Raw genomic sequence first — 24,456 nt, forward strand, 5'->3', positions numbered from 1 at the left:
AGTTTTCAGCCATCCTTAGCGTTACCAATACTAGACTTTTCCCCTTTAAGCCCAGATGGCATCAGAGTGGTATTTATTGCTCTTTCCAAAATATACTGCTGTTCTTCCAGTCACTGTTTAACCTAGTTTTGCTGCTGTCTTCCTAAAGAGTATACCGTTGTGCTGGTAGTCTATTAGAAATGCATAATATCACATGGCAGTCCTGAAAATGCTTTAATTCGCCTTCCTAATTTAGGAAAAACCAGAATGATGGAGTCAAGTCTGCTCTGTCCCGCCCTGTGCCTCCCAAACCATCCATACACAAACACATGCACATGTGCGCACACATACACATACGTATACACACATGAATGTACAGTATGTATGTATGTATAAAGGAAATAGGTGTGGCACCCTAAATGACTCAGCTGCCTTAGTGATTTGAATTGAATTGAGTACTTTTTTTTTGGCCAAGTATGATTAGATACACAAGGAATTTGTCTCTGGTGCAGAAACTCTCAGTATATATGCAAAGCAACAGAATAATGATAGTCATATTTGTACCAATAAAAAGGGGGGAGCAAAGAAGATAATAAGGATACATAATAAAACTATAGCCATGCTACATGGGTAAATGCACATAGACGTTAGAAAGCATTGTGAAAATTAGCAGAATGATGGCACAATAAAGTGTATTTTTTTTAAAAAAAGGATGATTCAGTTTGGAATATTAGAGAATGGAATATGGAAGAGGAGAATTAGGAAGGAACCAAAATCCATTGGAATTGGGTTTCTAAAAAAATCAAAGAAATATTTTTTTAAATTAGTGATTGGCAGTGTATAGTCTGACTTGGCCCATTTCTGCTGCAGCAACACCGTGGTTCAGAAATAGTTTTTTCCTCCCACCGCCTGGTGATGTTTGTCAATTTATTTATTTAATAAACAAACTGATACAGCTGCCCATCTACCAAAGGCACTCTGTTCAGAAGAGAGAAGATAACAAAGCCAAAGGACTTAACCAATTGTTTCATTTAAGATGCACTGGAGACACATAATCAGAACAGAACTGATAGCCAACATGTCAGAACAGAAACAATAAGAATAGGATTAGGATTATTCTTTGTAGGTAAATATAAGGGAAAAAACCTCCTGATGGTAAGATCTGGAAAACAGTGGAATAGTCTAAGATTGTGGGTTCTCCATGCAGGTTCATTAAGAAGAATGTAGATGGCATTTCTTGAGGATGATTTAAACTGGTTTTCCTGCACATTGCAGAGGATTGGTCTGAACTTTCAGCTTTACAATTCTTTGATTCTGTGATCATATTCAAAAGATTTTTATATCTGAAATTCATTATTGTCCGTGATCAAAATTTGCACTACATTACTGTGCAGGTAACAGCCGTTCATGTAACCTATTCGTAAGAGAGAGCAACAGGTGGCAAATGTGGATAGGCAGCACATATATAGACAAAATGCAGTCTTGAAGCTTTAAAGCATAATAGTGTCTTTAAGGAGTTGGAAGATAAGCCAGTCTTGACATTGTATGTAGAGAAACATAGAATCATAGGGCTGGAAGGCACCTTGGAGGTCTTCTAGTCCAGCCAGCTGCCCAACAAATGGTTGTCCAAGAATTAGGGAGATGACTTCTAGGGAAGTGGGCAAGAAGTATTATATAAATGAACTGAAACATTCCTTAAATCCCATGGAGCAAGATAATACCACCCAATTCTATATTTCCACTCTTGGTGATCCAAGTGATGCTGTGGCCACCCTTTTGCGGGGTCTGGAGGCTATGGGGACCTGGATGGGGGACAACAGGCTTCGATTGAACCCTGGTAAGATCGAATGGCTTTGGGTTCACAGGGCTCCAGGATCCGGGACTTTGTCATCTTTGACTCTGGATGGAGTGGCATTACCCCAGAAATACCTAGTCCACAACTTGGGGTTTCTCTTGGACTTGAGACTCCTGTTAGAGGAACAGGTGGCAGTCGTGGCTAGGAGAGTCTTTGCACAACTTCACGTTGTGTGCCAGTTGCAGCCTTTCCTGGACCAGGATTCCCTGCGCTCAGTCGTTTAGTCCCTAGTCCAGTGATGGCAAACCTTTTAGAGACCGAGTGCCCAAACTGCAACCCACTTATGCATTGTTGGGTGCCGGGCGGGTGTGGCCCATTGGGTGGGCGTGGCCCATTGGGTGGGCATGGCTGTGGTGATAACGGCAGACTGGGTGGGACTAAAAAGTTCAATCAATTCCAACTTTGCAAGATCTTTTTTCTTCCCGCGAGAAGTTGAAATTGACTGATTGATCCCTTTTTTTTTTTTGCACATGGCGGCGGAAGCCTAAAGCGAAAAGGTTTTATAAAACCCAGCTGAAGGCCTAGGACTGGGGCGACAGCGCGTGTGCCCACAGAGAGGGCTCTGAGTGCCGCCTCTGGCACCCATGCCATAGGTTCGCCACCACCACTGCCCCAGTCATTTCACAAGTGGACTACTTTAATGCACACTACATGGGGCTACCCTTGAAGACATTTAGAAGCTACAGCTGGTACAGAGTGTGGCAGTGCAGGTAGTTTTGGGGGGCCCAAGAATGGCCCCGTGACATCACTGCTCTGTGAGCTGTACTGGTTGTCAGTCTGCTTCCAGGGGCAAATCAAGATGTTGGTGATCATCTTTAAAGTCCTCCATGGCATGGGTCCAGGTTACTTGAGGGACTGTCTCACCCCATTGGGATTAAACTCATCCACTTGTGCCAGCAGAGGAGACCTGCTACGGGTCCCGTTAGCCTGAGTATTCTGGCTGGTGGAGTCCAGGAGGAGGGCCTTCTCTGCCGTTGGCAATGGAGGTGGTTGATTGAGTAATAACAGATCCCTCCTCGCCCCCTCTGCCCCCACCTTCCCCCGTATGTTTTTGGCTTTAGTGTTACAAAAATTGTAAAAATACAAAATCTAAAATACATTGATATTCGGTGGGTCTGAATGGGATACCGTCACTACCGCTTGAAAATCTCTGGCTCACGGGTTTTTGGCCGGGTGGAGGGACCGGGCGGGGACGAGACAGGGGGTGAGCCGGGTAGCGAGGCGGGCGGGCGTCCCGGTGAGTGGTGTCTAGCGGGTCCACCGGATGCAACGCCATAGCCACGCCCTCCGCCCGCACCCCACAGCATCATCTGCATGTGATGGGGGGCAAGGGCGGAGTCTTGCCCCTGCTGCCTGGCTGCCATGTGCTTGGTTGCGCTGCTCCGCGTGGGCCACGCCTGGGGGAGACTCTCCTCCGGGCAGGCTGCTGGTGAGGGGGTTGCGAGGGGAGACGGGGCTGGGGCAATGACGTGCGTGCCCACAGAGAGGGCTCCGAGTGCCACAGGTTCGCCACCACTGCCCTATGGTAAGATGGATGGCCAATACATTTTATAAATTAAATAAATAAACAATCAATTCTGATTCACAGGGATATAAGAGGAAGAGGATATAAAACCAATCAGGATTGCAAGATTCTGTTAATATAGCTTAACTTATTAAAATACAGTTCTAGTCTTCCTGTGAAGTCTGTTTCTTGACCTGGTACATAGTGCTACATCATACAGTAGATGGGAGATGGGATTTCCTGCATGGTTGTATCTAAAAAGCTCATAGTGCAACGTGCTAATCCAGATAAATATGTATTCTTTGTGGGTATGTGAGAAATATTTAGTTAATTAAAGTAACACGTACAGACTATGATTGAAACCTTACCCTCATGGTGAATTTTTTTATGTAAACTTAATGGCATAGTTACTAAGAACTCTTGGTAGTTAGCTGAACTCTGCCAGCTGAAATATGTGAATAATAAATAACAGCAGTGGCTTGCTTGACAGCCTTGTTGTTCTAAGGCAGTATTTTTCAGCCTTAGGAACTTTAAGATGTGTGCATTTCAACTCCCAGAATTCCCCAGGCAGCCAGGAATTGAAATCCACATATCTTAAAGTTGCTGAGGTTGAAAAATACTCAGTTTTGGAGTATATATTTGTAGTTCTAGGTTGAATTATGGAGTCCTTGGTTCTCTCTGAGCTTGACTGTTTTCTTGCAGATGTTTCATTATCAAAGTGGGTGGAATGTCTGCAGGAAAACAGCCAAACTCAGAGAGCACCAAGGATTCTACCAAAGAAATAACTGAAAAGTTTCTTATTCCAAGTCTTGGTAGAACAAGCAGGTCTTCAAAGACTTTTGCAATATCATCAGGGTGGGAGCCACATCTATCTCTGGGAGGATACTACTCCAGAGGAAGGCAGCACCACAATCCTTGTTTAGCTACCACAATTGGGGCTGTTAGCTAAGTGAAAGCACAACTGTGCTTGTGATTTTACTTCCAGTTTCCTTTGCTTTACAGACCTATGAAGGGCTTACAATAAATGTAAGGATTGGTTATAAAGTTACTTTTCCATCACCATCATAACTGTGAACAATTGCTAAATGAGGCAGTCACTAGAAAAGGACTACGGTACCTTTACAGAGCTTGTGTTTCCCAAGTCATGATAGTTGACAGTGACTAATTGAAGGGACCTGCAATGTACCCCTTCTACCAAATTATATTGAATGAAAAGAAACACTCAGAGTTAGCGGTCCCTCAGATAATCTGGTCATGCAGCCTTGGGGAGGCTTTATAAGTGTAGCACTAACCCTCACTACGTAAGTAGTACTTTGTAAGTAATAGCCGGCAACTAAAATCAGCAGCTGTAACATATAATTTTGATGTTGCTTTAGCATGCTGATGATAGTGTGAAGATTAGATTTGCAAATATCATATGCTCTGTTATTTAATATTAGGAAATGGTTTCTTTTTTACAAACAAAGAAGAAAACAAATGAAAGTAAAGTAGTTTGGGAAGGGGAACTTGTCATGCCTCTTTCCCCATCTTGGATGCTTTTTACATCGCATACTAGCAGCTGTAACACTAAGAAAAAAATCCTTGTCTTTCTAGCCAGGCATCCAGTGCTAACTCCTTTGAAACAGTTGTCAGGATTAACAGAATTCTTCCCATAGTTCTTATTCCTCCTTCTGCTTCCCCTCCCTTAAACATGCAGCTGTGAAGGGAAAAAGATTTGCTTGCTTTGCACTTAAACAAAAAGAGAGAGAGACAGACAGAGAGAGAGAAAATAGAAGTTAAACAGCACAAATTCTGCATAGCTGGAAAAAAAACCAAGTATGGTATGATACTCTGTAGGTAACAATGCAGCATAATATTGAAATATGTAAGAGCTGCCTTGTTGGACAGCATGAATACAGATATTCCTTGATTTACGACCACAATTGAGCCCAAAATTTCTGTTGGTAAATGAGACATTTATTAAATGAATTTTGCCCCATTTTACGAACTTGCCACAGTTGTTAAGTGAATCACTGCAGATGTTAAGTTAGTAACAGGGTTATTAAGTGAATCTGGCTTTCCCATTGACTTTGCTTGTCAGAAGGTCACAATAATTGATCACATGACCCCGGGACACTGCAACTGCCATAAATATGAGTCAGTTGCCAAGCATCTGAATTTTGATCATATGACCATGGAGAGGCACAGTCGTAAGTGTGAAAAATAGGTTATACATTACTTTTTTCAGTGCCTTTGTAACTTTGAACGGACACTAAACGAACTGTTGTAAGTCAAGAACTACCTGAAAAAACCTCTTGAGTCCAGTGCTTTGTTTCCAACCACAGGAATCCATTTTCCTCAGAGAAAGGAGGTTTATTGGAATATGACTTCCAGGTTATGGTATTCTAGCTATACTGGCCTTGTAGACGGAGGTTCCATTTTCAAACTAGCTAATGTGCCCACTGTTAGATAGTGTGTGTGTTTGTCTAAGATTCTATGGGACTTCCAGATCCACATGGACACAAAGGTACTGGCCAATAAACCAGTTATTGTGGTTGTAGACCAGGACCAGAAGGCAATGTTGTGATAGATGTGCTAGTGCCAAGTGACAGCAATATCAGGAAAGAGGGAGTATGAGGAATTAGAGAAGGACCAGGCCTGAAAAAGGAACTAGAAAGAATGTGAAAAATAAAGGCCCAAATGATCCCAGTGGTGGTAGGAGCACTTAGGGCTGTGAATCCTAAGCTAGGAAAGTGGCTCCAACAGATCCCAGGAATAAGATCAGAAGTCTCTGTCCAGAAGAGACTATGAAGAACAGCTAAAATACTGTTAGCTATAAATGTTGGCTAGATTCTGCCTTGCCCAAATAAAATCCAGGCTGGAAACATAGATTAATATCTGTTTATTTATGCATAAGCAAGGACAGGCACCTCATAGAAAAGAGGTGAGGAGCAACTTAGAACCACTTTATATACAGTTCAAATATATTTGAGTTTGGAATGAGTTTTTTCATAGGTTAGCATCATTTGACTCATGTGGGATATGCACTCATGCTCAGTAACTTTATATGTACCATATAATATTTCATAGTATCCCATAATATTCTTAGTACAATCTTGTTAATGCTCATCCTCATATTCAGTAGTGTGGTTTCTACATTCTTGAAACTTACCATCACTGCACATCCACATCAGGAAACAGAAGCATCCTGTTGCCTGTAGTGTAGAAACAAGTTTAAAGCACTGCCCAATTCATTGAATTGGGGCAAATTCTATGGAGACAGTGGAGGACAGGAAGCCCTGGTCCATGGGATCACAAAGAGTCAGACACAACTTAGCATCTGAACAATAATAGCAAAAATTCAGATAATTGACAGTGAGTTTGTAATTGTAATTAATAATTACTACAGAAGGCTGTAGCTAAATAATAGGACATGTTTTTGCATACAGGTTTAAATCTCAAAAATCTCCAGGTTTCCTCCCCCCCAATACTTGGGGGTTCAACGAGCAGGTTATGTGAAAAATCTCTATTTAGAAAATTTCTGCTAGTATAATTAGACAAATTTGCATTGCTGGACAAATATTCTGGTATAAAAACAATATTCATCTTCCTATGAAAAGAAATAGAAGCACTGTTTGCACGACAAACGTACCTGCTACATTCTCATCTAATAATTTTCTGCACAAAACACACTGAATTGTAAACTGGTCTGCTTTCAATCAAGACATAAACCCAAACTACTAATAGATAATCTGTAATTTGGCATGTGGTGCGATCCAAGTTAGAGTTTATTTTGCCTTTGGGGATTCGATGGATCCTGAGTTAGGTTCCCACAACTTACTTAGCCTCAATATTTTTAACCAGTAAGTCAAAATTAGCAGCTTTAAGATGTCTGGACTGCAACCCCCAGGATCCCTAGCCAGGAAAAAGTATGCTTCTTTATTTTAGGTTTCTCTGAGAGTTGAAATCCAAACATCTTAAAGTTGCCATGTTTGAAAAACTCTGTTTTACAATCTGCCTGTCATGGTTCCGACAGACAAAGAGAAATAAAGCAGAACTCCGACTTCTTGGCGGGCTTTTCACGAAACGCCCAGCCTGCAATCCCAGGAGCAGCCGATGACCTTGGTTCCCATGGGAGAAAGTCTGTTTTGTCTAGCGAAGCAAGTGGTAAACCCCTCTCCCTCCGTGCTATGTGTCAACTGAAAATGAGTAGGGAAAATGGCTGCAGCCACGCTCATTTTCAAAGTTGACACTGCCATCACTAATGACAATTTGCTTTGGTTCTGCCTGCTCATTTATCTGGAGTTCCATCCTTTGGATTGATACTTTTAAATCATGAACTGAGGACTTCTAGCTCAAAAAATAAAAATAAAACAAATAGTGTAACCCTCACATACAGTAGCTTAAATAAGCAGTTAATACTGCCACTAAGCAGCTGGAAAATGTGCAATTAAAATATGAACATTGAAAAATCTGAAAGAATAGAAAAGAGAATCCATTTTGTATGGGGATGAAAAATACTTATAGTAAGCAGCCACCCAAGGCAAAACTCTATAGTATAATAGGAAGGGTATTCCAGAACTAGGATGGTATGGAAATGTATTTTCCTGTAGAGCCTTATGGGCGAAGACTTCAAGCTATGTATACCAGCTCAGAAAAGCCTTTCTGTAGTTAGAGGCAACTGCATTGGCCAACTGGAACATGAGAAGGTGCTTCCCAAGGTGCACCACAGGAGGGCGAGTTGGCTTCACATCAGAAAGAAAGGTGAGCGACTCTTCCTGCAGCGTCATCCAAGGCCTCTCCCTTCCCGGAGCCGCCTTGCAAACGTGCTCAGCAGTCAGGAAGGTTCAGAGCTGGCAGAAATTTGACTGCCTACACAGAGCACCAACTCATCTCCCCACCAAAGTGGTACCTATTTATCTACTGGCATAGAACATGTTTTTGAACTGTTAGGTGGACGAGTGACTAGAGTTCACCCCAACAGGCAGTGCTAGGGCTCGAACCAACGGATCAGAGACTATCTCCAGAGACCATCTCCAGTGTCATTAAGCCCCCGAGCCTCCTTGGAACATGAGAAGATAACTATTCAGTGTTTAGATGGTTTTTCATTACACAGTAATCATGTATTAATATAGCTGCATATATGTGTCTTGTCCCTACAATATCCTAGTGCAGAGCTTTTTTTATCCTTTTATATACTATATTTGCCTGGGATATATTCTTTCAGTGTAAACAGTTGGGCTGCGTTTGCCAATTTTCCTTGTCTGGTAACATTTGATAGTCTCTTGTTTGGTTGGCATGATTCCCCTGCCAGGACAATGATGCTTCTTTATTTTATGTATCTGACCTGCCATTGTATAGGCCAGGGGTAGGCAACCTCGGCTCTTTTATGACTCATGGACCTCAACTCCCTGAGCATGGCTGGCTCAGGAATTCTGGGAGTTGAAGTCCATGAGTCATAAAAGAGCCGAGGTTGCCTACCCCTGGTATAGGCTGTCTTTCTGAGCAAACCTGAGGATGCAGTGTTATATTATGAACTTTGTTTGCCTTCTGAAACAAATGTGGGGCAGTAGATTTTGTAGGAGAGAATCCAGAGGTGGAAGAGGGTGGCTGCCTCTTCATTTAGCTGCCAGTTTTCCCTAGCAGCCATTGGTCTCAGGCCATTTAAATGGCTTCTTTCCTGCATCTGAAAGAAAAAAAATTGAGATCCCAAGGTCTCTTTCAGTGATGCAGATTGCGATGCTATTGCAGTAGTAGAAGCCGGGTAGAGAATGAAAGTGAAATCTTGGAGCATAAAGTTCTGAGCATCCTTCTAACTTTTAAATTACCCTAATGTCTTTGGGTATAAAGCAGAGAATATGATTAACTGAAAACTAGCAAGAGGTATTATTAGACAGTAATAGAATATGTTTCATAAATAAAGTAAACTTCAGCTGCTAGTCTATTTCTGTAATTGTCAGAGGAAATTTTCTCTTTTCCCTGAGGCAGCCAGTTATTAGGAAGGCTTTAAACATGTCTGGAGGAAAGAGTATTAGAGTGGCTAAGCATCTTTTCCTTCCCTCTGCTGTATCCTTTCTCCCACCCCCCCGAACCCCAATATTCCTGTGACCTGATGTGTAAGAAACCATGTTTGGTAAGTCAATATAAAATGTTAGCCTAAGCTTCTTTGTACCCTCATTGGGACTTGATCAGACAGTGGTTGTCTTAAACACAGGTGGATTTTCAGAAAAAAGCTATGAATGGAGTTCGGAAGAAGAAGACTCTGGTGGGAAGGCCCACCCAGTACAAGTGCTCATTGTGAAGGATGACCACTCCTTTGAGCTGGACGAAGCTGCTCTTAACCGCATTTTGCTGTCCAAAGCTGTCTGTGATCGGGAGGTGGTGGCTGTATCCGTGGCTGGGGCTTTTCGGAAGGGGAAATCATTTTTGATGGACTTTATGCTGAGATACATGCACAACATGGTAAGTTTGCGCTGGCTGTTGTAGAGGTTGCAGCCTCATTCTTTATGCTCAGGAACTTAGTACATGAGCTTATCTTCAGGTTGCAATATATATATCAGATTTGCTCTTGGTGCAGATGCAATTACGCAAAGTGCCCTTGGATGCTAGATTTGACACTTGAGAGATGAATAATGAGAATGTCACAAGGCACAAGATTCTGTGGTTAAGGTAGGAGGCGGGCTTCATCTTCAGAATCTATCAAAACTGGTAGCAAAACCTCATGTTGGGATTCCACATTTAGTGCAACTGTACAGGGTTCAGGATACAGCACAGCTGTAAAGATAGTCCTTGATTTATGACCACAATTGATCCCAGAATTTATTTTGCTAAGTGAGACATTTGTTGAATTTTGCCCAGCTTTACGAACTTTCTTGCCACAGTTGTTAAATGAATTGTTGCAGTTGTTCAGTTAGTAACATGGTTGTTAAGTGACTCTGGCTTCCCCATTGACTTTGCTTGTCAAAAAATGGCAGAAGGTGATCACATGTCCCCTGGACACTGCAACCGTCATAAATATGAGTCAGTTGCCAAGCATCTGAATTTTGATCACATAACCATAGGGATGCTGCAACGGTTGTAAGTGTGAAAAATTGTCATAAGTCACTTTTTTCAGTGTGCTGTCACTTTGAACAGCCACTAAACAAACTGTTGTAAGTTGAGGACTACCTGTACATGGCTATTTGTAGGTATACCCCAAAGTATTTGGCACGTTAATATTGGGAGAACAGTAACTTGCCTAGGTGTACCCAGTGACTTGGTTTTGGAGATTTGAATCTGTGATTTCATAACTGAAAATTTCTTCAATCATTTCACATACAAGTGGAGATAATCCTCTGTATTCTGATATATCACTCCCTTACCAGCATGATGGGGGAATCTGAAAATTCCATTTAAATTCTTTGTTGCCTATTTGAAATATAAAATTTAAGTTCTTCTGTAAGGTGCTTTTTCCAAAGATGCTTTTTCAGAAGGCAACTGGACCTTTGGGACAATCATGACTGAGAATCTCCAAAGATATTCTTCTGTAGTAGAATGCTTTGCCCAAATTAGAATGGGTCATCTTACTTCCCATTCACATGAACAATCACTGTAAATGTCCAGCTGCTTGGTAATTATTTGGTTGCTATCTGTTTGGTGACCACTAATACTAGAAATACACTATTGGCATAAAGAAACGTCACTTTGCCTGGTTCTAAGGATAATAATTTGCTTGCCCATTGCTTTGCAGGAGTTAGTTGATTGGATTGGAGATTTTAATGAACCACTCACAGGGTTTTCTTGGAGAGGTGGATCAGAACGGGAGACAACTGGTATCCAGATTTGGAGCGAAGTCTTCCTTGTGGACAAACCAGACGGGAACAAGGTTGGTGATTCGTTGTGGATACTCATAATCAGTGCTGGTATCAAACCAGCCATGACATATTGAATAAGTTATAATGCCGACTATACAGATAAGACTAAGTCATAGGTAGGCAAAGCACAGCGGGTCATTTCATAGAACACACTAAATTAAAGCTAAATTTTATTATGGCTTAGCACAGGGGTCTTCAAACTTGGCCCTTTTATGACTTGTGGACTTCAACTCCCAGAATTCCTCAGCCAGTGTGCCTGGCTGAGGAATTCTGGGAGTTGAAGTCCACAAGTCATAAAAGGGCCAAGTTTGAAGACCCCTGCCGTAGCACAATATGTGAACCCAACCATTGTTTTCCGTTTGCCTAAACTTGTTAATCATCTAGCTTTACAAATACAATTTTCAGAAAATCAACCTTATTGCCATTGTTACTATCTGTTTACAACCACTTCTACTATTCACTCTGCTTTATTGAACAAATAAATTCTTAAATGAACCCGAGGATTCATAGAGTTGGAGTGGGAGGAAAGAGAATAATTGAGGACCCAGATCCTGGAATGCATGCAACATATGAAAGAGAAATGCCAACTGTGTTGTATAAACAGAATCCTATCATGACCAAAGCTGGAGCAGGGATGGGAAACACCTAATGGCAAGACTATAAACACTAGCACCAAGAATTTAAAGTAAATTCTGTGGCCTATTAGGAAGCCATCATAAAGCTCTGTGTTGGGAAATATGTGGGAGGTCCAGAACAATGTCTCTGGACAAAGGAAGATCTATCCATATAGTAGCGAGAGACCACCAGGGCCTGAAATGATAAATGTGCAGCATCACTGGCAGGAATTACTGGATCAATAACTAAAAATGACACTTCCTCAGAGTTGCCTCTGTAAGTGTCTGAAAGCAGAGTGCATCATCTAGCACAGTGATGGCGAACCTTTTAGAGACCGAGTGCCCAAAAACTGGCCCCACTCCCGCTCCACCCTCTGCCTGTTAAGTTGCAGCCACAATGGAAACTCGCCTTTGATGCATTTAGAAGACATTGTGTCATATAAACATGCAGTATTAGTTAGACATTTTTTCGGTTACAAATCTTTCCTGGCTCAGGGGCCATTCTGTAATGTCTTCATAGGCTCACCTTATGAAAGTTGGCAACTCTTTTATTTTCTTTTTTTTACATTGTCCAGACAGTGTTGAAAGAGCAAGCCTCTCCTTCCTTCTTCACGGGGTCCCATTGCTAATGGGAGAAGTATTGCCTCTGTTTAGCCTGAATGGATAACTTGACCTGGAGAGCCATTTAGAAGTTTTTCTGGCTTTATATGTGGCATCAGACAGGGGTATCTGCAAGAGTAGTCAGCAAGGTCAAAGTGGTGGGTGTGACTGGGTAGGTGAAGCCCCACCCCTTCTATGTGCATGTGAGGTATGCAAAGCACATTAAAAGGGGGTGGAGCTTTGATTGCCCAGATATTTGCCATTTGTGACCACTCGTGCAGACTTCCCTGGTCTCTCAAGACTGATTGGCTGTATGTTTATTTTATTCACACAGTTGTTTTCTCTTTTTTTAATCAAAAATATTCAGAGCCTAAGAGCGCAAAGCAAATCTTTAAAAAAGAAGATCTGAAAGAGTTAAAAGCAATAGAGAGAACCATAACAACAATGACAACACATTAAATGATATCATAGTGAGCCCAGGGCTTGGTGAATAAGGAGGTGATTAATTGACACAGAAAGCTAACAAGGCTTGGGGTGGTGCCAGATGTAATAAATCAAGAGGGAATTCTGTCATTCAGTCTCCTGTATCAAAAAATATTCTCCCTCGAGTTGTCACACCGCAAATCTGGCAAGTGCAGCACCTTCCAGAAATCCTTTTGTCTTGACTGCAATTTCTAAGCAGGCTCAGAAGGGAGGTAATCTATCAGCTATCCAAGTTTTATGCTACATAGATCTTTGTATATTTTTGCAAAAAGGGATAGCAACATTTCTTGATCTGGAGGCTCCTTTAAAATTTTGGATACATGTGATGAGTTTACAAAATGACTGCTAAAGGTGATCTGCTTGTTCACAAAATGACTGCGCAAGATTGTGGTGGCCAATCACAAAACATCTACACACCAGGTGGTAAATTAACCCTCCCATACACAAGTGCTTTCTATCATTCTGTTGGGATTTTGTGGGATTCCAAACTATGCTTGCAAATAAATAGGATGCTGGAGGCTAAATTGTTTATTTATTGGATTTCTATGTCACCCATTTCAGTAATTCAGTGACTCTGGGAAGGTTACAATATAATAAAAGTGGAAAAAGTGCAAAGTCCTTTGTTCTGTGTAGTAGATCAGCTTTCTGTCTATTTTTTTAAACATTAAAAATAACTTTGTTAAAAAGTCAGATGGACCAGAAAACTAGCAGGCACTAGAGGGCACTAGAGCATTGTGGTGGCACAGTGGTGAGAGTGCAGTATTGCAGGCTGCTTCTGCCGACTCCAGCAGTTCAATTCTCGCCAACTCAAGGTCGACTCAGACTTCCATCCTACCGAAATCAATAAAAAAAAAACCAGATTGTGGGGGACAATATGTTGACTCTGTAAACCACTTAGGGCTGTAAAGCATTATGAAGCAATATATAAGTCTAAGTGCTATTGCTATTGCTATCCAAAAAGCATGTTTTGGGTACCATGTTGCCTATCCCTATATTACCAGTATTGTGAACTTACCTCAATAGCATATCAGTAATCAATGCAGCATCTTTGGAAGAATTGTAATTAATTCGCAGCAAAATGCCTTCTGAGCACCTCAGCCTGTATTCCTGGTTGATATAGGCTACCCCTAGCCTCCAAATAACAGATTTGAAGTTTTCCAGTGCCATAACACAACTGATGCCGAAGGCTTTGGTTATTTTTTTTTAGCAAATAAAACGATAAGGGCTTCATATTGTATGCTTCTCTTCTTCTCTGTTTTCTACAGGTTGCTGTATTGCTAATGGATACTCAGGGCACCTTCGACAGCCAGTCAACACTGCGGGATTCAGCCACCGTCTTTGCTCTGAGCACCATGATCAGCTCCATCCAGGTACCAGGCAGTGCCTTTGCAGGATCAAATGCGGGAAGCAGGTTGCCGAAAGGAAACCAATGGGGGGTGGGGGTGGGGTTTTTGCATTCAATTGACTAACATGGCAGAAATAGTCAATGGCAGATGAAGAGGGCAACCATTTCAGGCCCTCAGAGCTGCCTGTAGTATCAGCGATGGAGGTTGACACTATATAGGCCATATAAGAGAGTCAGTTTGGTGTAGTGGTTAAGGCATCAGGCTACAAACCAGGAGAGCGTGAGTTCTAGTCCTGCTTTAGGCACAAAGCTAGCTGGATGACCTTGGGCCAGTCAAATGGCAAACCGCTTCTAAAATTCTGCAAAGGTAAACTGCAGGGACTTATCCAGGCAGTTGCACATTAGCATAAGACTTTCTTCAACTTTCTACATGGTCTCAGACAGCTCACATTGTAAGGGGGGAAAGTTAAGGTGTTCTTTCTAACTTACATGCCCTCTACTGTTTCACTAAATTTGAAACCATTGATGATTTTCTTAAAGACCTGCTTTTGGCAAGATCCAATGATCAACCTAGAACTAAGGAGAAATTTCCTGACAGTTAGAACAATTGATCAGTGGAACAACCTGCATCCAGAAATTGTGAATGCTCCAGCACTGGAAGTTTTTAAGAAGAGACTGGACCATTTGTCTGAAATGGTATAGGTTCTCCTACTTGAGCAGGGGATTGGACTAGAAGACCTCCAAGGTCCCTTCCAGATTCTATTCTATTCTATTCTATTCTATTCTATTCTATTCTATTCTATTCTATTCTATTCTACTCTACTCTACTCTACTCTACTCTACTCTACTGGTTTTTTAGTGCAGGAGCCAGAGCATACAGTGTTTTAGCATTTGAACTGAGACATAGGGATGTGTTATTGTGCAAAATGGTGACTATGGAACTGCTAAATTGTGCTAGTTCATGTGCGTTAGCCAAACTATATGATAGATGGGGTGAAAACAAAATTGTTACATGTTGCCCTAAAAAATTGACATTGGCTTGAGATCCAAGAAGAGACTGGACAGCCACTTGTCTCAAATTGTATAGCGTCTCCTGATTGAGCAAGAAGGGACCTTGGAGGTCTAGATAAAAGACCTCCAAGGTCCCTTCCAGCTCTATTCTAAACTCTGCTACTTTAAGATATGTGGACTTCAACTTCCAGAATTCTGTAAATTGAAGTCCAAATGTCTTAAAGTTGTTGAAATTGAGAGACACTACTCTAAAAATAGAGACCTCTTGTTGGCCATAGGGAGTACAACATAGGTAGCAGGAAAGGAATTGCATACCCACAGAGCATGCAAGAAGACAAGGATTTTCACAGCCATTTTTACACAATTCTGGCTTTGTTTTGTACTCAGGTATACAACTTGTCACAAAATGTACAAGAAGATGATCTTCAGCACTTGCAGGTAACTCCATGCTTGCCCACCCATCCACTGCTCCATCCCTTAGAGTTGGACAATTCTGTGTGCTGTAATTTTGTACAGAAATACTGTTTGTTTTTATGCTACAAAGATATGCAATTGTGACTCAGCATTATTATCTTCTATTCATCTAGTATTTATTTAGTTTTGATGATTTCATGTTTATATAGTACATTAGTCTTATTATTGCTAACAATATCTTTGTGATCAGGCCTGGGAATAGGAACATCACAAGCATAAAGGTTTTAAGAATATTTACGTGTCAGAAAGTTATTAGTACCGTACTTTTAAAGCAGACTTCGGCTAAATGTTTGATGCCTTTAATTTTATATGCAAGCTATGGAGATGCCTTTAGAGCTGTGGAAGGAGAACATAGAAATCCCAAGTTCAGCTTTGTGGTATCTTCATTTTAAAATAAAAACTATATTAAAAAGATTCAACCATCTATTCACCTTCAGTTTCATACTTAAAGCCCTGTTTTCAATCGTATGAATTAAAGTCGTCCACATAAACGTGATAGCTTTTGTGGCACCTTAAAGGTAACAGATCACTTAGCTGTAAAAATTTACAGACTGGAGCCCATTAATGCACTTACATTTTATATATTTGATCAGGAGAAATATCATCAACAAAAGCTGATGCCCTAATAAATTGACTAATTTTTACCTGCTCCCCTAAGTGCTCTTTGTGGTTTTAGTGATTTAACTAATTCTTTAGAAAAAAAGGTACGAACACTCTGAATTGAAAGCAATGGAAGCAATGTAAAATGCAGCTTCAACTGAAAAAATAAAGCACTGGAGTCACTGCAATATAAGCAAAATTATTTGTTAATACATAGGTCTTGTTTAAAATTTTCCCCTGACTTTCTTCTTATTTCAGCTCTTCACAGAATATGGGAGGCTAGCCATGGAAGAAACATTCCTGAAGCCATTTCAGGTAAGAAGATAATTGAGAGATTTCCTGTACAACCTGCAGAAAATGTGTTTTATTACTGCACAGATAATCTTGAGAAATGGAAACCTCTATAATCTGAAGAGATAACTCAGTTCTTCAAGATGACCACCTGCCATTGCCTTATGGTAGAGCTGTATCATCAAATTGGTATTCGGTGCTGCAGCATTATGCACCGATATTATTCTGATATGTTGGATTTCTCAGTTCGCATCCAGCACATTGATTGACTATGCTCCCATTTCCTTCAGGATTCTGATCTTTGTAAGTATAGACATATTCCAGCATCTGGGATGTGGAAAGAGCCATTTCACACCAAAATTCAACTCACTGCTTAGTGGAGAAATCCAAATTAGAGTATCCCTGGCAGATGTCTATCCAACCTCTGTTTGAATACATTCAGTAAGCTCACCCAAAAAATATATGACCTCAAAGAGGTTAAATTTTTGTTTTTACAAAATCGCATTTTGGTTGCTTTCACTAATGAAATTTGATTGGATAGTATTGGAAGATTTATGGATAGAAAGTTAATAAATACTGTAAACATTTATAATTTGGAAGAAACTATTAGCTACAGATCAGCTAATTTCTTCAAAGCAACTCATTTAAGCCTCACATTAAACAGATAAAACACTGTGTTATTCCATTCCAAACAATACATTTAAATGAACGCAATGTTTTCCTCACTTGCACATTGTATTCACTTTGGTCTTGGTTTTTATCGCATTTATAGTCTCTTATTTTCCTTGTTCGTGACTGGAGCTTTCCCTATGAGTTTGCTTACGGGGCTGAAGGTGGAACCAAATTTTTGGAAAAACGTCTCAAGGTTGGTATTAAGAGTTGGATGTGTTTGTTTAAGTCAAAATACTCTTATTTTATTTTCCAGCTTAATGGAGACTTGTTAATCAGGTCAGACAATAATGAAATAACCCTCACAGATTAAGATCATCAAATTAAACTAAATGTAGTTAAGATTAAATCAAATTAGAGTCATTCTTGCAGAAAAAAAATCAATCGTGATTTTAAGGTACTGTTGTTAAATTTAATGCAGAGGGCAGCAGAGAGGAAAGGCCACCTGGTTGACCAATGAGAACCTGTGCATCACACTCTTTGTATTTGTGTTTACAGCCCCTTAACATACACTCAATTTTAGTGGCATCACTTTTTTTAAAAAAACCCACACCAAAAGTGTGAATTCCTGCTCTTCTGAGATGGAAAGGTATGAAAACTTTTTTGCAAGCCTAAAATAGGCTTCATGCATTTAAAAGAAAAAATGCAGCTTCTCTCAATAGGAATAAAACTGGAAAATCCTAGCCCGTTTCCCTCTGACACAGGTTACACTCCTAATACAGCCTTTGCATTATCTCTTTGCCTATTCCAGGCTACTTTTCTCCATACTAGTTATATATGTGGCCCACAGTGAGTAGCGAAGGAGTAGACAATTTTCTTTAGTTGGGTCACACAAGGATGATGATGGTTTTGGCCTCTAAGATAGGAGTCCCCAACCCCCGGTCCGTGGACCAGTACCGGGCCGCAGCATGCCAGCAATCAGGCCATACAAACAACAAAAGTCCCATCCGCGGGATGTAGGCAGCACACAAAACCACGCCCCCTCCGGTCCACGGAAAAAGCTCTCTCCACGGAACGGGTCCCTGGTGCCCAACTCTGCTCTAAGAAATCTAGAAGTTGCATCAATTGGTGTGTGATGATCTTGTCAGGTGGGTGAGGCTGAATTGTTTTAAGGTTTGGGATGGTTAAAAGATGAACAAGCTGCATTAAGTCTTGTGATAGCTGAATGCACTTATTTTGCACTTTTTAAAGCCAAAGAAATCTTAAAACACAGAAAATCAAGCTCCTAAAAACTGAAATTTTGCTATCAAATATTATGGCCCAGTCTGGAGAGGGCAAAATAGGCTTTGAGGATGCCTGAAATAAGAGATGGATAACCTTAGGACTTTGAGCCAGTAAAAGTGTGACCTGAAGCCACATTAATGAACCTGTTTTTTAAAACATATATGCAACTGTACAGAAGGACACTTAAGTACTTTCCCCAGCTACCTAGTGACAAGGTGAGGATTCCTTTGTGGCAGCTGCCTTGTTCAACCAACTTGGAGGAATTTTGGCCTTGAGTGCTGCGCACAGGATTTCAGCAGTGGCAGAAGAGGTGAACCCAGAGGGAATTTGGCTTCTACTGGAAGATAAATAAAGACGCTGGCATTGATTCAAGAACGGTTTTCCAGGGCACAGTTTACAGTAGTGTTTTTCAAACTTGGCAACATTAAGGTGTGTGGATTGTGGCTAAGGAATACTACTGTTGCCAAGTTTGAAAAAGATTGGTGAATAGGCTTGGCAACTTTTGAATCTCTCTATATTATTTTTGTATACAGGTAGTCCTTGACTTACAACAGTTCATTTAGTGACTGTTCAAAGTTACAGGGCTACTGAAAAAAAATGACTTTTGACCCTTTTTCACACTTACAACCATTGCAGCATCCCCGTGGTCACATGATCAAAATTCGGATGCTTGGTAACCGACTCATATTTATGACGGCTGCAGTGTTCCCGGGGTCCTGTGATCACCTTTTGTCACCTTCTGACAAGCAAAGTCAATGGGGAAGCCAGATCCATTTAACAGCGGTGTCACTAACTTAACATCTGCAGTGATTCACTCAAAACAACTGTGGCAAGAAAGGTCATAAAATGGAACAAAATTCACTTAACAGAAATTTTGGGCTCAGTTGTGGTCGTAAGTCGAGGACTACCTTGTACCAGTTATGAATAACAGATTTATATTTGTCCTCCTTAAAAGAGAGTAATTGCCTGCTTGTTCCCAGGTTTCTGGAAACCAGCATGAAGAGCTGCAGAATGTGCGGAAGCATATACATTCCTGTTTCACCAACATCTCCTGTTTCCTTTTACCTCATCCGGGTTTGAAAGTAGCTACAAATCCCAATTTTGATGGGAAACTCAGAGGTGAGTTCATTGGCATCAGTAAGAAACCAAGCAGCACAAAAAACTGAGATGGAATTCATGGCTACCAAGTTGGAGGAGCTGTATCACAGACAACTTTGAGGCAGGGTTTGCAGAAGTGTGTGTGTGTCTGTGGCCTGTTTTAAGGATAACATTCATTTTCAAAAGAGAAGGAAACTGACCAGTTATGATTGGATGGGACTTCATGTTCTGCAGAAAGGAAATATGCCTCTCTCCAGTTTTTTCTGCTTAATTATACCCATGTGCCTTTTTTCTTAGATGAGATTTATGCAGTGTTTGTTTACTTACATATTAAATGTATATGCCACCCGTCTCATTAGCCAAAGTGACTCTGGGAGCCTTACATTGCCATAAAAACATATATTTAATAACATTAAAATTAACAAACAACAACAACAACAACAACAACAACAACAACAACAACAACAATAATAATAATAATAATAATAATAATAATAATAATAATAATGTTGGAAGGGACCTTGGAGGTCATCTAGTCCAACCCCCTGTTCAGGCAGTCTCTTCTTAAAATGAAGGTCACAACCTCGTAAGTGGCGAAGACCTCCGTCCAACAAGGTGACCAATTAACAAGATTGACAGTCCTTCAAAGAGGAATCAAGATCCAACGAAGAGAGGAACTAATCAAAGGTAGGCAACGAAGAACAGGACGGAAGTCCGCGAAACCTTTTATCGAACTGAGGGAGAAGAAACACCCAGCCCCTGAGATATTAAATACAGGTAGTCCTTGACTTACAATCACAATTAAGCCCAAAATTATTATTGCTAAATAAGACGGTTGTTAAGTGAGTTTTGCCCCATTTTACAACCTTTCTTGCCACAATTGTTAAGTGAATCACTTTAGTTGTTAAGTTAGTACCACGATTGTTAAGCGAATCGAGCTGTCTTGTCAGAAGGTCGCAAAAGATGATCACATGACTCTGGGGACACTGCAACCATCATAAATACACGCCAGTTGCTAAGCATCCAAATTCTGCAATAGTCATAAGCATGAAAAATGATCATAGGTCACTTTTTTCAGTGCTGTTATAATTTCAAAAGGTCATTAAATGAACAGTTGTAAGTTGAGGACTATCTGTAAAGGCTAAAAACCAAGAGGATGAAAAAGTGTGGTAGTGGGTTTTTAATCTCTCAATTGACCAACCATTTCCAGCATAGAGCACCCCCATATCAGTATCCCAGATCAACCAGAGAAGCCAGGATTTAAGGCACTTCAGGAAGGACTTAAAGGAGGCAGATCTTACCTCTCGTGGCAAGATGTTCCAGAGGCGGGGCCGCAGCAGAGAAGGCCAATGGGGTCTAAAAGAGGCCTCTTCTGCAGGGGCAAGTGGGATGGGCCAATCCCATTGGGGTGAGCCAGTCCCTCAGATAATTTGTATTCTTCTGATTGCTGTTCTGAGAGAATTTCTCTTTACCTATTCAGATACCTTCAACATTATTAGAGATTATTTCTTAAGAGAAAACTATGACCTCTACACAGAGGAGGAGAACAACACAGCAGTATCATATAAGGACAAGGTTTATTTCGTGATTGAATTAGGTTTCTGATTGGGCCATTCTAGCTGGCCTCTGGGCTCATGGGCATCAAGCCAGGTTTTGCAAAGGCAGTGAACTCTTTTGGCCTAAGAGACACATTTGTTGATAAATATTTTTCAAGCTAAGGGTTGCAAAGGGGCCGGTCTAGTAATAAAATGACATTATTGCGATAGGGATTTCAACGGTTTTTGGAGGAAAGTTATGTGAGAGTGAATTCGAAATGTTTGTTTTATTTTACATATCTACATATATACAAATATGCATACACACACATATACACCCACACACCTTACTGTTGAACAAACTGCTGGTATTGTTCTCTCCTAATTCCCAATAAAATGTTAAGATGAGCATGGATCAGATAGTACTAACCCTCCAGGTTTCAAGAATTGTGTGATCCTAAGAGTGGTGGCCATCTCTAGGTAAAGGTTTAGAGGATGTAATAGACAGTAGATCATGTTAGAAGGTCCACCATTAACACATTAGTGAGGACAATCCAGACTAGGTAAAAAAAGCATGGTGGCTGGGCTCACCCATTGCAATAGCAATAGCGATAGCAGTTAGACTTATATACTGCCCCATAGTGCTTTACAGCACTCTCCGGGAGGTTTACAGTGTCAGAATATTGCCCCCAACAATCTGGGTCCTCATTTTACTTACCTTGGAAGGATGGAAGGCTCAAGTCAACCTTGAGCCAGTCAGGATCGAACTCCTGGCTGTGGTCAGAGTTAGCCTGCAATACTGCATTGTAACCACTGCACCATCGGGTTCCTAATTAATTAATTAGTTAATCCATGATATGATCTGCTTGGTTTTGGCTTTGCTTGTTGAATCAATTTAGCAGTTTTGGTTTGTAAACCACGGTTTATGGTTTATTTTGAGCCTAGTCATTGTAGCTTCTTAGAATAGTGTAGTTTAAATCTAGCACAATGTATGAACCCAACTGTTCATACTGTTCTACCGTGGGAGCCCCTGTGTTGTTCAGAGTGGCCACGGGAAAAGAGTTCAACCCAATACCTGAATATCCTCAGATGCCCTCCGCTTCCCAGACACTTGACCAGTGGGTGAAGGGGTGGGAAGGAGTTTGGAGAAACACAAAAGCTGCTTTAAAAAAGACTTTTGAAACCTATAAAAAGCAAGCTGATAAAAAGAGGGCTCCCCAAAGAACATTCCAAGTTGGGGAAAAGGTTTATTTGTCAACTAAATATCTGCGCCTTAAGTTGCCCAGCAAGGAATTGGGACCAAAGTTCCTGGGGCCTTTCCCCATAGTAAGGATCATCAACCCGGTTACCCGTTTGCAGCGTTGACATCCAGCCCCCCTTACGAAAAGACAGAGGGGGAGTGAGACCCTTATAGCTACAACTGGCTCCCACCAGGCTTCGGACAACATTCTCACCAATACATTAATGAGCAATTTGTCTTCTGATTCTCCAAACTTCTATTATTATGTTGAGCATCTGACCCTGATAAAATTTATCTTCTTTGATCAAATGAAGTAGGCAATCTCTTCTATTGCCATCCTGAGCTTTTCGTCCCCTATTGGTACTATGGAAAAGTTCATATAAATCATATTGTGTTATATCTGCCTTGATGTCTTACTCGTGGATAATAATTAAAAATATGTTGACAGAAAGTGTCCAAAAGATCCATGTCATAAGTTAGGAAGCAATATTTTGGACAATTTGATATAAAATTCATTATTTTGATTTAGGTACTCAATCATTGGTTCACTCTGAAGTCTCCTGAGTTCTTGGGGTTTCTAGTGTGTACATCACAAAAGGCATACTCATAAACAGGGTTCATGTTCCCCTTACAGAAATAGATGGTGATTTCATCAAAAACTTGAAAATCCTGATTCCCTGGCTATTGAGCCCCAAGAGCCTGGATGTCAAGGAGATCAATGGGAATAAGATCACCTGCCGAGGCCTTGTGGAATATTTTAAGGTGAGCTGCAAATATAAAAGAGGACTTTCTGGATTGGAATTCTCCTTTTGCTAGGAATCAGTGGCTAAGGTCCCGTTGCCGTATTGGGCTCATATACATAGAAACAGATAGTAACCTCTGTGGGAGCAGATTTCTCCAGGAACAGTTTAGAGCGTAAACCCCTTCAGATGTTGCTGAACTAGAATTTTACCATCTCCAGTAGCATAGCTAGTGATGAGGATTGCTAGGTGTTGCACTTAAATAATATTTAGAAGTCACAGCTTTCCCATTCAGTAACTGAAAAAAAACCAAAGACTGCATTTTTTAAAGATATATTTGGAATCACTATTAAAGGCATAGCATCAGTGACATAGTAGAAGTTGTAGGGTTAATGCAGTAATTAATATTGTAGCTCTATAAGAACTTAGAAACACTTTTGACATTTTTTTGACCTAATATTTTATGTGCAGGTTTTAAATGATGTTCCATATCACTTAGAGTTTTTTTTAACTTGTCTTCCTCCCAGGCCTATATTAAGATCTACCAAGGAGAAGAGCTCCCTCACCCAAAATCAATGTTGCAGGTAATTAACTGCATTCTGGGGGGTTGGGAACATATGTTTCTATCGGAAGGAGAAAGCATTTTTTTCTATCAATTCCTGTCAATCGTGAGAGATGACTTACAGAGCGAATCAAGTTGTTTAAAGGTGTTGAGATGCTCAGATACTGTACTTCCCATTAATTTGGAAGGGCAGCAAATTAATGGAATTGAATAGTGATGGGAGTACATAATTGAGAGCACACTACTAAGTGCAAATAATAATAATGATAAAGTTGGAAGGGACCTTGGAGGTCCCTTCCAGTTCCTTGAGAACCTTGGGATGTAATCCATCTGGTCCTGGTGATTTGAACTCATCTAGGCTGGACAGGTGTTCACTTACCATTTTCTTGCCTATCTTAACTTGTATTTCTATTTTGTTTTTTATGGCACTATTTTTGATAGGTTGGTCTGTTTTTTCCCTTTGTGTAAAGACAGATGCGAAAAATGAGTTAAATAGTTCTGCTTTCTCCCTGTTGCTTGTCTCTTTCTTGCCACTTTCACCCACTAGTGGACCAATCATTTCCTTCACTTTTTTCTTGTTTTTTACATGTCGAAAGAAGCTTTTTTTTGTTATTTTTGACTTTGGTTGCAAGCCTTAGTTCATTTTGAGCCTTAGCTTTCCTCACTTCGTCTTTGCAGGCTCGGGCTATTTGCTGATATTCTGACTTAGTTATGTGTCCCTCTTTCCACTTTCTATACTTGTCCTTTTTATCTTTCAATTGATCAGAGAGTTCTTTATGCAGCCATGCTGGTTTCTTTTG

At 40.7% G+C, this 24,456-nt stretch overlaps 1 protein-coding gene across 1 annotated transcript in view; it reads left to right on the forward strand.

The window, feature by feature from the left end:
* The first annotated feature begins 9,731 nt into the window (after positions 1-9,731).
* Positions 9,732-24,456, forward strand: part of ATL1 (atlastin GTPase 1) — a 23,346-nt gene continuing 8,621 nt past the window's right edge. The window contains exons 1-9 of the mRNA XM_015822577.1: positions 9,732-9,779; positions 11,047-11,181; positions 14,133-14,237; positions 15,611-15,661; positions 16,556-16,612; positions 17,361-17,453; positions 19,462-19,600; positions 22,989-23,116; positions 23,622-23,678. Of these exons, the coding sequence (XP_015678063.1) occupies positions 9,747-9,779; positions 11,047-11,181; positions 14,133-14,237; positions 15,611-15,661; positions 16,556-16,612; positions 17,361-17,453; positions 19,462-19,600; positions 22,989-23,116; positions 23,622-23,678 (798 nt within the window). The 5' untranslated portion in view covers positions 9,732-9,746. The remainder of the gene's footprint in view (positions 9,780-11,046; positions 11,182-14,132; positions 14,238-15,610; positions 15,662-16,555; positions 16,613-17,360; positions 17,454-19,461; positions 19,601-22,988; positions 23,117-23,621; positions 23,679-24,456) is intronic.

This window comes from Protobothrops mucrosquamatus, unplaced genomic scaffold, assembly GCF_001527695.2.
Source record: "Protobothrops mucrosquamatus isolate PMUCROS unplaced genomic scaffold, P.Mucros_1.0 scaffold1609, whole genome shotgun sequence".
In the NCBI taxonomy this organism is placed as follows: domain Eukaryota; kingdom Metazoa; phylum Chordata; class Lepidosauria; order Squamata; family Viperidae; genus Protobothrops; species Protobothrops mucrosquamatus.